Source organism: Hyla sarda, chromosome 2 (genome assembly GCF_029499605.1).
Source record: "Hyla sarda isolate aHylSar1 chromosome 2, aHylSar1.hap1, whole genome shotgun sequence".
NCBI lineage: Eukaryota > Metazoa > Chordata > Amphibia > Anura > Hylidae > Hyla > Hyla sarda.
Genome location: NC_079190.1, coordinates 503,901,030 through 503,918,217, shown reverse-complemented (window position 1 = coordinate 503,918,217; position 17,188 = coordinate 503,901,030). Strand labels below are relative to the sequence as shown.

Here is a 17,188-nt window from a genome sequence, read left to right as displayed (position 1 = left end):
TCCTTTCGGTCACTGTCTGCGGGCCATAGATATTTATTAGCCGGAGCCTTCTACCATGGATAGTGACCTCCAGGATCAGACACCTAACCATGACGACCTCTGTCATCCTATGTACTGTCACATCCCTGGTGGTAAACAGTATGGCCACCCCGGCATAAGGCTCCACAGCCAGTGACCAGAAAGAAGGCCCAGACGTCCATTCCCTCTCAGCCTCACGTAAATACCCCGAAGAAGTCAGGCGCGTCTCCTGCATGAAGATGACATCTGTGTCCAGATCCCTAAGATAGTCATAGACTATGTGCCGTGTCCTCCTCACTTTAATACTGTTCACATTAGTAGAAAGGACCCTTAAAGTAAACCCAGCCATGATAAGACAGAAGAGCAGAGACCTGATCCCCATCATCACAAGTCAGAGTCTGAGTCCCGCTGGCCACCACCTGTCTCCATATCTGACTCTACGTTATCTTTCACACTCTGCGGTTTTCTTTTTATTGGGGGTTGGTCCCTGGTGTCACCATCACATTCACCCTCTATTCTTTTTATCTCAGTGTCCAAATCTCCCTCGGACTCTGACAGGACCTCGTACCTGTTGGACACCACCATCACTCCTGCCCTGTTGTCAGCCCTTTTCTTCACACTTTGGCCGGAGCTGTTCTCCCCCTCAGGCCTGCAGGAGGACTTGTCTTTTTTTCTCCTTTTATTTTGCTGCATCCTATTCCCCTCAGACACAGAAGAGGATACCCCTGGCTGCTGCTGGTCTTGTGGCACAACCTCCATGTCCCCCTGTGTGCTCTCTGACTGCTGAGGTGTTGGAGCAGTGTTACCTAAGTCTGGCTGAACCTCCTGTCTGGTCAGTATAGGGTCTGATAACAAAGCCTCCTCCTCTACAGCCTCTGCCCCCGCCACAAGGTCCTCATCAGGAAGCTCCCGGCAGATGTTGTGCCAGGCATTGGGACAGTCCCGGTGAGGGTGACCGATCTCACCGCATAGATTGCATCTGATGTTCTGGCAATCAGCACTTACATGACCAGTCTCACCACACAGGTTACATTTTACCACAGTACAGGTGTTAGCCAGATGTCCAGGTTTACCACATTTAAAACACTTTCTGGGCTGACCGGGGTAGAAGCAAACCCCCTTCTCTCTGCCAATAAAGAAGGAATTTGGCAGATGTTGGGTGATGTTCCCGTGTTGGCGCAGCTTCACCAGGACCTTCCACCCTCCAGTCCAGATACCGTCATCATCTCTGTTCTTGGTGAGATCAGACACCAGGTCACAATGTCTGCGGAGCCACACCACAATGTCCTGGGGAGGAACAGCTTCATTCCAGAAGATGATGTTTATGATGACGGTATCTGGCTTGGATATGGGAATAAAACTAAATTTACTCCATCCATCCTTGTCTCTGAACCTGGGGAAGTTGGACCAGAACCTATCCAGATTAGACATGAGCTTAAAGCTGACATCATAGCCCTGTCTATCTGGTAGGTTTATTACAGCCAAGATGTCCGCTGGCACAAACCCCATCTGGTGGCACAGGAGCTCCCTCACCACAAACCTCCTATCTGGAAGGTCCTCCTTGGCACCTCTGTGCCGAAATCGCACAACATTCCTCCTTTTAAATGCCTGGCCAGTGTAATTGGCGCTGGAGGTGAAGGATGGAGCACCACGGCTCCAGGCATTTCTAGGAGGAACCTGGCGGGTACCTGCGTCCTGTCTTACAGGGTTGGGGTCTACCCTAGGGGGCCCTGCTACAGCTGCTGTGCTTGTGGGTAAAGGGGGGAAATCCTGCACAGTATTGTGTACAACATCACCTGTCCCATCCACCTCTATATCATCATCAGACACAACACCCCACACAGATTGTGCACCCCCTCCAGCCACCGGCCCCTCAGGAACATCAAAGTCCGCACCCCCAGTCCGTGCCCCAACATCACCACAGTCCTCACCCCCAGTCCGTGCCCCAACATTAGAGCTCTGCTCCATCACCCCATCACCTTCATACACCGGCAAATGTCCACTGTCCTCCTGATGCACTGGGACTTCTGGGACTTGTAGTGCCTCTGCAGGTAAGTGAGTTGCAGGCTCCGGAACAGCTGCAGGTCTCTGAGGTTGCTGCTCCTCGGGCTTATGAACATGCCGATCCTTGAAGGTGAAACTTGGGGGTTTTATAAGGGGTCTTGTCACCTCCTGGGGCTCATCTGGGGTGATGTCTGCTTCCACATCCGATCTGGGCTCTGCACCAAAACTCAGCTGGTACTGGGAAAAGCGTTCCTTGTTCCTATAGGATTCCGCTAAGGGTCCCATCCTCTCCAGTATAGAGTCCATCTCACTCACTATGGTGGCCAGTTCTGTGCTCAGTGTATACAGTTTATCATCATGCATGGACTTGTACTGTGGGTTCGCTGTCTTCAGTTTATATACACAGTCTATCTGCATTTGCAGCATATATTTTAGGTGCTTCAGCTCCTCCATCCTCCTCACCAGTGCAGGGATCTCCTCCGCCAGCTGTAGCTCTGGTGCCCGGGTGGTCTCTTTGCCCTGCTGGAGGGGTCTGGACAGTCTCTCAGGCTGGGTGAACACACTGGAGCCTTGGCTGGTTGTGTCTTCTGAGGCCCGGTCACATACACCAGGGTCTGGGGCAGGAACAGTTTTGCAAACACTTTCAGATTTCTCCACAGATTTCCCAGGTGTCACCTCCATAGACTTGTCAGTATTATGGCTCTTACCTCCAGCCTGGGATCTTGTGCGGCCTGAGCGGGTCATGCTGGAGACCACCTCTTGCTGCTGTAGGTTCTCCTGTAATGTCTGTCTCTCCAGAGATGTCCTCCTGTGTCTCTGTGCTGGAGAGTGGAGCTGCACACCTGCTGCCTGTGATCCACTCTGCCCCAGCTCCTGTGCACCAACATGTGATCCACTCACCTCCTGTGCACCTCTATGTGATCCCCTCACCTCCTGTGCACCAACATGTGATCCACTCACCTCCTGTGCACCAACATGGCCTCTGTTTGCAGACTTTGGAGTTCCCACAATGGATTCTGTCTTGAATTCAGTCATTTTCCCATCACACTGTACACCATGGCTGGCAGACTGTTTCACATCACATTCCTTACACATACTTGCTGCTGCTGCTGCTTTCTTTTCTTTACATACATCCATCGCTGTATTTTCCTTCTTTACAATGGCTGGACTTACATGCTCAGTATTCTTCTGTACCGGAATGACTTTAGGATTTACATCCACATTAGAAGAAGCCTGGGAGTTTTCCCACAGTGTAGGCCGAGAAGCCTGGGCCTTGCTTGGGGAGCTTCCCCGCCCAGGGTGGCCCCACCCTGGGCTTGCTCCAGACATGAGGAGAACCACAAACACACAACCTCACAGCTAGGAGGCAGTATTATAGTAGTTATATTCTTGTATATAAGAGCAGTATTATAGTAGTTATATTCTTGTATATAGGAGCAGTATTATAGTAGTTATATTCTTGTATATAGGAGCAGTATTATAGTAGTTATATTCTTGTATATAGGAGACAGTATTATAGTATTTATATTCTTGTATATAGGAGTAGTATTATAGTAGTTATATTCTTGTATATAGGAGCAGTATTATAGTATTTATATTCTTGTATATAGGAGCAGTATTATAGTAGTTATATTCTTGTATATAGGAGCAGTATTATAGTAGTTATATTCTTGCATATAGGAGCAGTATTATAGCAGTTATATTCTTGTATATAGGAGCAGTATTATAGTAGTTATATTCTTGTATATAGGAGCAGTATTATAGCAGTTATATTCTTGTATATAGGAGCAGTATTATAGTAGTTATATTCTTGTATATAGGAGCAGTATTATAGTAGTTATATTCTTGTATATAGGAGGCAGTATTATAGTATTTATATTCTTGTACATAGGAGGCAGTATTATAGTAGCTTTATTATAAAAAAATAAAATAAAATAAAAATAGGAAAAAAGGAGGAAGTGGCACTGTTTAACAAAACGCAATGAAACAGCAATGTGTGAACAGGCGCCAAGCTATACAGGGGAGCTTCACGAGAGCAAGTGGTGCAGATAGATTCAGGAAATTAATCCAATATGATCCAACATAGAGAAGTGAAGAAAAATCGCACTCACCCACAATTAATGCAAGAAAAAAATGTAGATTTTAATCCAAGATGTTCATCTGGACAGACAAAGGCAGTGGACGTGGGTGAGTGCGATTTTTCTTCACTACTCTATGTTGGATTATAGTAGCTTTATTCTTGCCCCAGTGATAATATATAAAGATAATACATTACTGTATGAGGAAGAAGCCGTGGAAACATAATAAAAGCTGAAAGACTAATAAAAATCTCCCCCGTGTTCTTGGAATTATATACCTTGCATGAAGCTGTTGTCTCCTGGTAATAATGGTGGATTCTTGGTTTAGGTCCTTGACCCATTCTTCTCCTTCTTGTTCCTCAGGACTGTCCCATGCGGTACAAGTGACGATGCCTGACCACAAGAAAGCAGTCATGCTGTTCCAGTCCACCCTGCTGCGGTGCCATTACTCCACCACCTCCTCTCAACCTGTCCTGGTCCAGTGGAAATACAAATCTTTTTGCCAGGACCGTACAGAGGAGGCTTTAGGGATCGGGAAGCCTCCCAGCAAGAATATGGGGGGAAATCAATATCTGGATTGTGCCGATGGCAGCAGGACGGTGCGGCCTGTGGCCTCCAAACTAGGAAACAGCGTGACCTTGGGAGACTTCTACAAGGGAAGGGCCGTCACCATTGTCAACGGTAAGATGGCGTAACGATCTAAAGGAGCCTTAAAGTGGGTCTCCATATTTTATTTCCATATTGATTTTAGGTCCAGCATTCTGTGACGATTCATTCTTAACTTTATCTTTTTGTAGGGATCAGAGCTAGTATTTTTCTCTGATACAAAGCTCCAAATCCCCTGCATAGTCATCGTTATAAGACTGGAAGTTAAAATGTCTTTCTTGCCCAAAGCAAAAAGTCCGAGATCACCAGTTCCTGATTCCCAAATTTTCCTGAATTTTAATTTTTGGCTCATGTTTTCTTCCTCCTCAAGACCCATAACTTTTTTTTTTCCACTGAAAGAGTTATATTTACTGGCCACTTTTTTTTAACATACATTGTATCACTAAGCCAGAAAAAAAATGTTGTAGGGGAAAATTGAAAAAAAATGTAATTGCGCACTTTGGTGAGATTTTTTTTCCTGAATTTACTGTACAGTAAAATGAGACCCCAATATAATACAGACCGCAGAATCAGACCCCACCATAATACAGACCCCAGAATCACCACCCACCATAATACAGACCCCCAGAATCACCACCCACCATAATACAGACCCCAGAATCACCACCCACCATAATACAGACCCCAGAATCACCACCCACCATAATACAGAGCCCAGAATCACCACCCACCATAATACAGAGCCCAGAATCACCACCCACCATAATACAGACCCCAGAATCACAACCCACCCTAATACAGAACCCAGAATCACCACCCACCATAATACAGACCCCAGAATCACCATCCACCGTAATACAGACCCCAGAATCACCATCCACCGTAATACAGACCCCAGGATCACCACCCACCATAATACAGACCCCAGAATCACCACCCACCATAATACAGACCCCAGAATCACCACCCACCATAATACAGACCCCAGAATCACCACCCACCATAATACAGACCCCAGAATCACCACCCACCATAATACAGACCCCAGAATCACCACCCACCGTAATACAGACCCCAGAATCACTACCCACCATAATACAGACCCCAGAATCACCACCCACCATAATACAGACCCCAGAATCACCCCCCACCATAATACAGACCCCAGAATCATCACCCACCATAATACAGACCCCAGAATCACCCCCCACCATAATACAGACCCCAGAATCATCACCCACCATAATACAGACCCCAGAATCACCACCCACCATAATACAGAGCCCAGAATCAGACCTCACCATAATACAGACCCCAGAATCACCACCCACCGTAATACAGACCCCAGAATCACCACCCACCATAATACAGACCCCGGAATCACCACCCATCCTAATACAGACCCCAGAATCACCACCCACCATAATACAGACCCCAGAATCACCACCCACCATAATACAGACCCCAGAATCACCACCCACCATAATACAGACCCCAGAATCACCACCCACCATAATACAGACCCCAGAATCACCACCCACCATAATACAGACCCTAAAATCACCACCCACCATAATACAGATCCCAGAATCACCACCCACCATAATACAGACCCCAGAATCACCACCCACCATAATACAGACACCCAGAATCACCACCCACCATAATACAGACCCTAGAATCACCCCCACCATAATACAGACCCCAGAATCACCACCCACCATAATACAGACCCCAGAATCACCACCCACCATAATACAGACCCCAGAATCACCACCCACCATAATACAGACCCCAGAATCACCACCCACCATAATACAGACCCCAGAATCACCACCCACCATAATACAGACCCCAGAATCACCACCCACCATAATACAGACCCCAGAATCACCACCCACCATAATACAGACCCCAGAATCACCACCCACCATAATACAGACCCCAGAATCACCACCCACCATAATAAAGACCCCAGAATCACCACCCACCATAATACAGACCCCAGAATCACCACCCACCATAATACAGACCCCAGAATCACCACCCACCATAATACAGACCCCAGAATCATCACCCACCATAATACAGACCCCAGAATCATCACCCACCATAATACAGACCCCAGAATCACCACCCACCATAATACAGACCCCAGAATCACCACCCATCATAATACAGACCCCAGAATCACCACCCACCATACTACAGACCCCAGAATCACCACCCACCATAATACGGACCCCAGAATCACCACCCACCATAATACAGACCCCAGAATAACCACCCACCATAATACAGACCCCCAGAATCACCACCCACCATAATACAGACCCCAGAATCACCACCCATCATAATACAGACCCCAGAATCACCACCTACCATAATACAGACCCCAGAATCACCACCCACCATAATACAGACCCCAGAATCACCACCCACCATAATACAGACCCCAGAATCACCACCCACCGTAATACAGACCCCAGAATCACCACCCAACATAATACAGACCCCAGAATCACCACCCACCATAATACAGACCCCAGAATCAGACCCCACCATAATACAGACCCCAGAATCACCACCCATCATAATACAGACCCCAGAATCACCACCCACCATAATACAGACCCCAGAATCAGACCCCACCATAATACAGACCCCAGAATCACCACCCACCATAATACAGACCCTAGAATCAGACCCCACCATAATACAGACCCCAGAATCACCACCTACCATAATACAGACCCCAGAATCACCACCCACCATAATACAGACCCCAGAATCACCACCCACCATAATACAAACCCCAGAATCACCACCCACCATAATACAGACCCCAGAATCACCATCCACCATAATACAGACCCCAGAATCACCACCCACCATAGTACAGACCCCAGAATCACCACCCACCATAATACAGACCCCAGAATCACCACCCACCACAATACAGACCCCAGAATCACCACCCACCATAATACAGACCCCAGAATCACCACCCACCATAGTACAGACCCCAGAATCACCACCCACCACAATACAGACCCCAGAATCACCACCCACCATATACAGACCCCAGAATCACCACCCACCATAATACAGACCCCAGAATCACCACCCACCATAATACAGACCCCAGAATCACCACCCACCATAATACAGACCCCAGAATCACCACCCACCATAATACAGACCCCAGAATCACCACCCACCATAATACAGACCCCAGAATCACCACCCACCATAATACAGACCCCAGAATCACCACCTACCATAATACAGACCCCAGAATCACCACCCACCATAATACCGACACCAGAATCACCACCCACCATAATACCGACACCAGAATCACCACCCACCATAATACAGACCCTAGAATCACCCCCACCATAATACGGACCCCAGAATCACCACCCACCATAATACGGACCCCAGAATCACCACCCACCATAATACGGACCCCAGAATCACCACCATAATACAGACCCCAGAATCACCACCATAATACAGACCCCAGAATCACCACCCACCATAATACAGACCCCAGAATCACCACCATAATACAGACCCCAGAATCACCACCCACCATAATACAGACCCCAGAATCACCACCCACCATAATACAGACCCCAGAATCACCACCCACCATAATACAGACCCCAGAATCACCACCCACCATAATACAGACCCCAGAATCACCACCCATCCTAATACAGACCCCAGAATCACCACCCACCATAATACAGACCCCAGAATCACCACCTACCATAATACAGACCCCAGAATCACCACCCACCATAATACAGACCCCAGAATCACCACCCACCATAATACAGACCCCAGAATCACCACCCATCATAATACAGACCCCAGAATCACCACCCACCATACTACAGACCCCAGAATCACCACCCACCATAATACAGACCCCAGAATCATCACCCACCATAATACAGACCCCAGAATCACCACCCACCATAATACAGACCCCAGAATCACCACCCACCATAATACAGACCCCAGAATCACCACCCACCATAATACAGACCCCAGAATCACCACCCACCATAAAACAGACCTCACCATAATACAGACCCCAGAATTACCACCCACCATAATACAGACCCCAGAATCACCACCCACCATAATACAGACCCCAGAATCACCACCCACCATATACAGACCCCAGAATCACCACTCACCATAATACAGACCCCAGAATCACCACCCACCATAATACAAACCCCAGAATCACCACCCACCATAATACAGACCCCAGAATCACCACCCACCATAATACAGACCCCAGAATCACCACCCACCATAATACAGACCCCAGAATCACCACCCACCATATACAGACCCCAGAATCACCACCCACCATAATACAGACCCCAGAATCACCACCCACCATAATACAGACCCCAGAATCACCACCCACCATAGTACAGACCCCAGAATCACCACCCACCATAATACAGACCCCAGAATCATCATCCACCATAATACAAACCCCAGAATCACCACCTACCATAATACAGACCCCAGAATCACCACCCACTATAATACAGACCCCAGAATCACCACCCACCATAATACAGACCCCAGAATCACCACCCACCATAATACAGACCCCAGAATCACCAACCACCATAATACAGACCCCAGACCAAGATGACGTCTTCTTTGATTGTAGGAGTTTACTCTTCCATTTTTTTCTCTATCCGGCCCCCCATATAGATACAGCCTTATATATATATATATATATATATATATATATATATCCCTTATAGATACAGCCGTCATATACATATATCCCCCATATAGATACAGCCTTTATATACATATATCCCCCATATAGATACAGCCGTCATATACGTATATCCCCCATATAGATACAGCCGTCATATATCCCCAATATAGATACAGCCCCATATACATATATCCCCCATATAGATACAGCCGTCATATATCCCCAATATAGATACAGCCGTCATATATCCCCCATATAGATACAGCCGTCATATATCCCCCATATAGATACAGTCGTCATATACATATATCCACCATATAGATACAGCCGTCATATATCCACCATATAGATACAGCCGTCATATACATATATCCCCCATATAGATACAGCCGTCATATATCCACCATATAGATACAGCCGTCATATACATATATCCACCATATAGATACAGCCGTCATATACATATATCCACCATATAGATACAGCCGTCATATACATATCCCCCATATAAATACAGCCTTCATATACATATATCCCCTATATAGATACAGCCGTCATATACATATATCCCCCATATAGATACAGCCTTTATATACATATATCCCCCATATAGATACAGCCGTCATATACATATATCCCCCATATAGATACAGCCATCATATACATATATCCCCCATATAGATACAGCCGTCATATACATATATCCCCCATATAGATACAGCCTTTATATACATATATCCCCCATATAGATACAGCCCCATATACATATATCCCCCATATAGACACAGCCCCATATACATATATCCCCCATATAGATACAGCCGTCATATACATATATCCCCCATATAGATACAGCCGTCATATACATATATCCCCCATATAGATACAGCCCCATATACATATATCCCCCATATAGATACAGCCGTCATATACATATATCCCCCATATAGATACAGCCGTCATATACATATATCCCCCATATAGATACAGCCTTTATATACATACATCCCCCATATAGATACAGCCGTCATATACATATATCCCCCATATAGATACAGCCGTCATATACATATATCCCCCATATAGATACAGCCGTCATATACATATATCCCCCATATAGATACAGCCGTCATATACATATATCCCCCATATAGATACAGCCGTCATATATCCCCCATATAGATACAGCCGTCATATACATATATCCCCCATATAGATACAGCCGTCATATACATATATCCCCCATATAGATACAGCCGTCATATACATATATCCCCCATATAGATACAGCCGTCATATACATATATCCACCATATAGATACAGCCGTCATATACATATATCCCCCATATAGATACAGCCGTCATATACATATATCCCCCATATAGATACAGCCGTCATATACATATATCCCCCATATAGATACAGCCGTCATATACATATATCCCCCATATAGATACAGCCCCATATACATATATCCCTATATAGATACAGCCGTCATATACATATATCCCCCATATAGATACAGCCGTCATATACATATATCTCCCATATAGATACAGCCGTCATATACATATATCCACCATATAGATACAGCCGTCATATACATATATCCCCCATATAGATACAGCCGTCATATACATATATCCCCCATATAGATACAGCCGTCATATACATATATCCCCCATATAGATACAGCCCCATATACTTATATCCCCCATATAGATACAGCCGTCATATACATATATCCCCCATATAGATACAGCCGCCATATATCCCCAATATAGATACAGCCGTCATATATCCCCCATATAGATACAGCCGTCATATATCCACCATATAGATACAGTCGTCATATACATATATCCACCATATAGATACAGCCGTCATATACATATATCCACCATATAGATACAGCCCTCATATACATAACCCCCATATAGATACAGCCTTTATATACATATATCCCCCATATAGGTACAGCCCCATATACATATATCCCCCATATAGATACAGCCATCATATACATATATCCCCCATATAGATACAGCCATCATATACATATATCCCCCTTATAGATACAGCCGTCATATACATATATCCCCATATAGATACAGCCTTTATATACATATATCCCCCATATAGATACAGCCGTCATATACATATATCCCCCATATAGATACAGCCTTTATATACATATATCCCCCATATAGATACAGCCTTTATATACATATATCCCCCATATAGATACAGCCTTCATATACATATATCCCCCATATAGATACAGCCGTCATATACATATATCCCCCATATAGATACAGCCGTCATATACATATATCCCCCATATAGATACAGCCCCATATATATATATATCCCCCATATAGATACAGCCGTCATATACATATATCCCCCATATAGATACTCCCCCATATACATATATCCCCCATATAGATACAGCCGTCATATACATATATCCCCCATATATATACAGCCGTCATATACATATATCCCCCATATGGATACAGCCGTCATATACATATATCCTCCATATAGATACAGCCCCATATACATATATCCCCCATATAGACACAGCCCCATATACATATATCCCCCATATAGATACAGCCGTCATATACATATATCCCCCATATATATACAGCCGTCATATACATATATCCCCCATATGGATACAGCCGTCATATACATATATCCCCCATATAGATACAGCCGTCATATACATATATCCCCCATATAGATACAGCCGTCATATACATATATCCCCCATATAGATACAGCCCCATATACTTATATCCCCCATATAGATACAGCCGTCATATACATATATCCCCCATATAGATACAGCCGTCATATATCCCCAATATAGATACAGCCGTCGTATATCCCCCATATAGATACAGCCGTCATATATCCACCATATAGATACAGTCGTCATATACATATATCCACCATATAGATACAGCCGTCATATACATATATCCACCATATAGATACAGCCCTCATATACATAACCCCCATATAGATACAGCCTTTATATACATATATCCCCCATATAGGTACAGCCCCATATACATATATCCCCCATATAGATACAGCCATCATATACATATATCCCCCTTATAGATACAGCCGTCATATACATATATCCCCATATAGATACAGCCTTTATATACATATATCCCCCATATAGATACAGCCGTCATATACATATATCCCCCATATAGATACAGCCTTTATATACATATATCCCCCATATAGATACAGCCTTTATATACATATATCCCCCATATAGATACAGCCTTCATATACATATATCCCCCATATAGATACAGCCGTCATATACATATATCCCCATATAGATACAGCCCCATATATATATATATATATATATCCCCCATATAGATACAGCCGTCATATACATATATCCCCCATATAGATACTGCCCCATATACATATATCCCCCATATAGATACAGCCGTCATATACATATATCCCCCATATATATACAGCCGTCATATACATATATCCCCCATATGGATACAGCCGTCATATACATATATCCTCCATATAGATACAGCCCCATATACATATATCCCCCATATAGACACAGCCCCATATACATATATCCCCCATATAGATACAGCCGTCATATACATATATCCCCCATATATATACAGCCGTCATATACATATATCCCCCATATGGATACAGCCGTCATATACATATATCCCCTATATAGATACAGCCTTTATATACATATATCCCCCATATAGATACAGCCGTCATATACATATATCCCCCATATAGATACAGCCGTCATATATCCCCCATATAGATACAGCCGTCATATACATATATCCCCCATATAGATACAGCCCCATATACATATATCCCCCATATAGATACAGCCTTCATATACATATATCCCCCATATAGATACAGCCCCATATATATATATATATATCCCCCATATAGATACAGCCCCATATACATATATCCCCCATATAGATACAGCCTTTATATACATATATCCCCCATATAGATACAGCCGTCATATACATATATCCCCCATATAGATACAGCCCCATATACATATATCCCCCATATAGATACAGCCTTTATATACATATATTCCCCATATAGATACAGCCTTCATATACATATATCCCCCATATAGATACAGCCGTCATATACATATATCCCCCATATAGATACAGCCCCATATACATATATCCCCCATATAGATACAGCCATCATATACATATATCCCCCATATAGATACAGCCCCATATACATATATCCCCGTATAGATACAGCCGTCATATACATATATCCCCCATATAGATACTGCCCCATATACATATATCCCCCATATAGATACATCCGTCATATACATATATCCCCCATATAGATACTGCCCCATATATATATATATATATATATCCCCCATATAGATACTGCCCCATATACATATATCCCCCATATAGATACAGCCGTCATATACATATATCCCCCATATAGATACTGCCGTCATATACATATATCCCCCATATAGATACAGCCGTCATATACATATATCCCCCATATAGATACAGCCGTCATATACATATATCCCCCATATAGATACAGCCGTCATATACATATATCCCCCATATAGATACAGCCCCATATATATATATATATATCCCCCATATAGATACAGCCGTCATATACATATATCCCCCATATAGATACTGCCCCATATACATATATCCACCATATAGATACAGCCGTCATATACATATATCCCCCATATAGATACAGCCCCATATATATATATATATATATATCCCCCATATAGATACAGCCGTCATATACATATATCCCCCATATAGATACTGCCCCATATACATATATCCACCATATAGATACAGCCTTCATATACATATATCCCCCATATAGATACAGCCGTCATATACATATATCCCCCATATAGATACTACCCCATATACATATATCCCCCATATAGATACAGCCGTCATATACATATATCCCCCATATAGATACAGCCGTCATATACATATATCCCCCATATAGATACAGCCGTCATATACATATATCCCCCATATAGATACAGCCCCATATACATATATCCCCATATAGATACAGCCGTCATATACATATATCCCCCATATAGATACAGCCGTCATATACATATATCCCCCATATAGAGACAGCCCCCATATACATATAGCCCTCATATACAGCCCCCATATACATATAGCCCTCATATACAGCCCTCATATACATATAGCCCTCATATACAGTCCCCATATTCATATATCCCCCATATAGATACTGCCCCATATACATATATCCCCCATATAGATACTGCCCCATATACATATATCCCCCATATAGATACAGCCGTCATATACATATATCCCCCATATAGATACAGCCGTCATATACATATATCCCCCATATAGATACAGCCGTCATATACATATATCCCCCATATAGATACAGCCTTTATATACATACATCCCCCATATAGATACAGCCGTCATATACATATATCCCCCATATAGATACAGCCGTCATATACATATATCCCCCATATAGATACAGCCGTCATATACATATATCCCCCATATAGATACAGCCGTCATATACATATATCCCCCATATAGATACAGCCGTCATATATCCCCCATATAGATATAGCCGTCATATACATATATCCCCCATATAGATACAGCCGTCATATACATATATCCCCCATATAGATACAGCCGTCATATACATATATCCCCCATATAGATACAGCCGTCATATACATATATCCACCATATAGATACAGCCGTCATATACATATATCCCCCATATAGATACAGCCGTCATATACATATATCCCCCATATAGATACAGCCGTCATATACATATATCCCCCATATAGATACAGCCGTCATATACATATATCCCCCATATAGATACAGCCCCATATACATATATCCCTATATAGATACAGCCGTCATATACATATATCCCCCATATAGATACAGCCGTCATATACATATATCCCCCATATAGATACAGCCGTCATATACATATATCCCCCATATAGATACAGCCGTCATATACATATATCCCCCATATAGATACAGCCGTCATATACATATATCCCCCATATAGATACAGCCCCATATACATATATCCCTATATAGATACAGCCGTCATATACATATATCCCCCATATAGATACAGCCCCATATACATATATCCCCATATAGATACAGCCGTCATATACATATATCCGCCATATAGATACAGCCGTCATATACATATATCCCCCATATAGATACTACCCCATATACATATATCCCCCATATAGATACAGCCGTCATATACATATATCCCCCATATAGATACAGCCGTCATATACATATATCCCCCATATAGATACAGCCGTCATATACATATATCCCCCATATAGATACAGCCGTCATATACATATATCCCCCATATAGATACAGCCCCATATACATATATCCCCATATAGATACAGCCGTCATATACATATATCCCCCATATAGATACAGCCGTCATATACATATATCCCCCATATAGATACAGCCCCCATATACATATAGCCCTCATATACAGCCCCCATATACATATAGCCCTCATATACAGCCCTCATATACATATAGCCCTCATATACAGTCCCCATATTCATATATCCCCCATATAGATACTGCCCCATATACATATATCCCCCATATAGATACTGCCCCATATACATATATCCCCCATACAGATACAGCCGTCATATACATATATCCCCCATATAGATACAGCCGTCATATACATATATCCCCCATATAGATACAGCCGTCATATACATATATCCCCCATATAGATACAGCCTTTATATACATACATCCCCCATATAGATACAGCCGTCATATACATATATCCCCCATATAGATACAGCCGTCATATACATATATCCCCCATATAGATACAGCCGTCATATACATATATCCCCCATATAGATACAGCCGTCATATATCCCCCATATAGATACAGCCGTCATATACATATATCCCCCATATAGATACAGCCGTCATATACATATATCCCCCATATAGATACAGCCGTCATATACATATATCCCCCATATAGATACAGCCGTCATATACATATATCCACCATATAGATACAGCCGTCATATACATATATCCCCCATATAGATACAGCCGTCATATACATATATCCCCCATATAGATACAGCCGTCATATACATATATCCCCCATATAGATACAGCGGTCATATACATATATCCCCCATATAGATACAGCCCCATATACATATATCCCTATATAGATACAGCCGTCATATACATATATCCCCCATATAGATACAGCCGTCATATACATATATCCCCCATATAGATACAGCCGTCATATACATATATCCACCATATAGATACAGCCGTCATATACATATATCCCCCATATAGATACAGCCGTCATATACATATATCCCCCATATAGATACAGCCGTCATATACATATATCCCCCATATAGATACAGCCCCATATACTTATATCCCCCATATAGATACAGCCGTCATATACATATATCCCCCATATAGATACAGCCGTCATATATCCCCAATATAGATACAGCCGTCATATATCCCCCATATAGATACA

At 43.1% G+C, this 17,188-nt stretch overlaps 1 protein-coding gene across 4 annotated transcripts in view; it reads left to right on the top strand.

Annotated features, from left to right (window-relative positions):
- Positions 1-17,188, top strand: part of ILDR2 (immunoglobulin like domain containing receptor 2) — a 301,458-nt gene that overhangs the window by 116,496 nt on the left and 167,774 nt on the right. For all 4 annotated transcript variants that reach the window (XM_056559850.1, XM_056559848.1, XM_056559849.1 and 1 more), the window contains exon 2: positions 4,464-4,781. In XM_056559850.1, the coding sequence (XP_056415825.1) occupies positions 4,464-4,781 (318 nt within the window). The remainder of the gene's footprint in view (positions 1-4,463; positions 4,782-17,188) is intronic.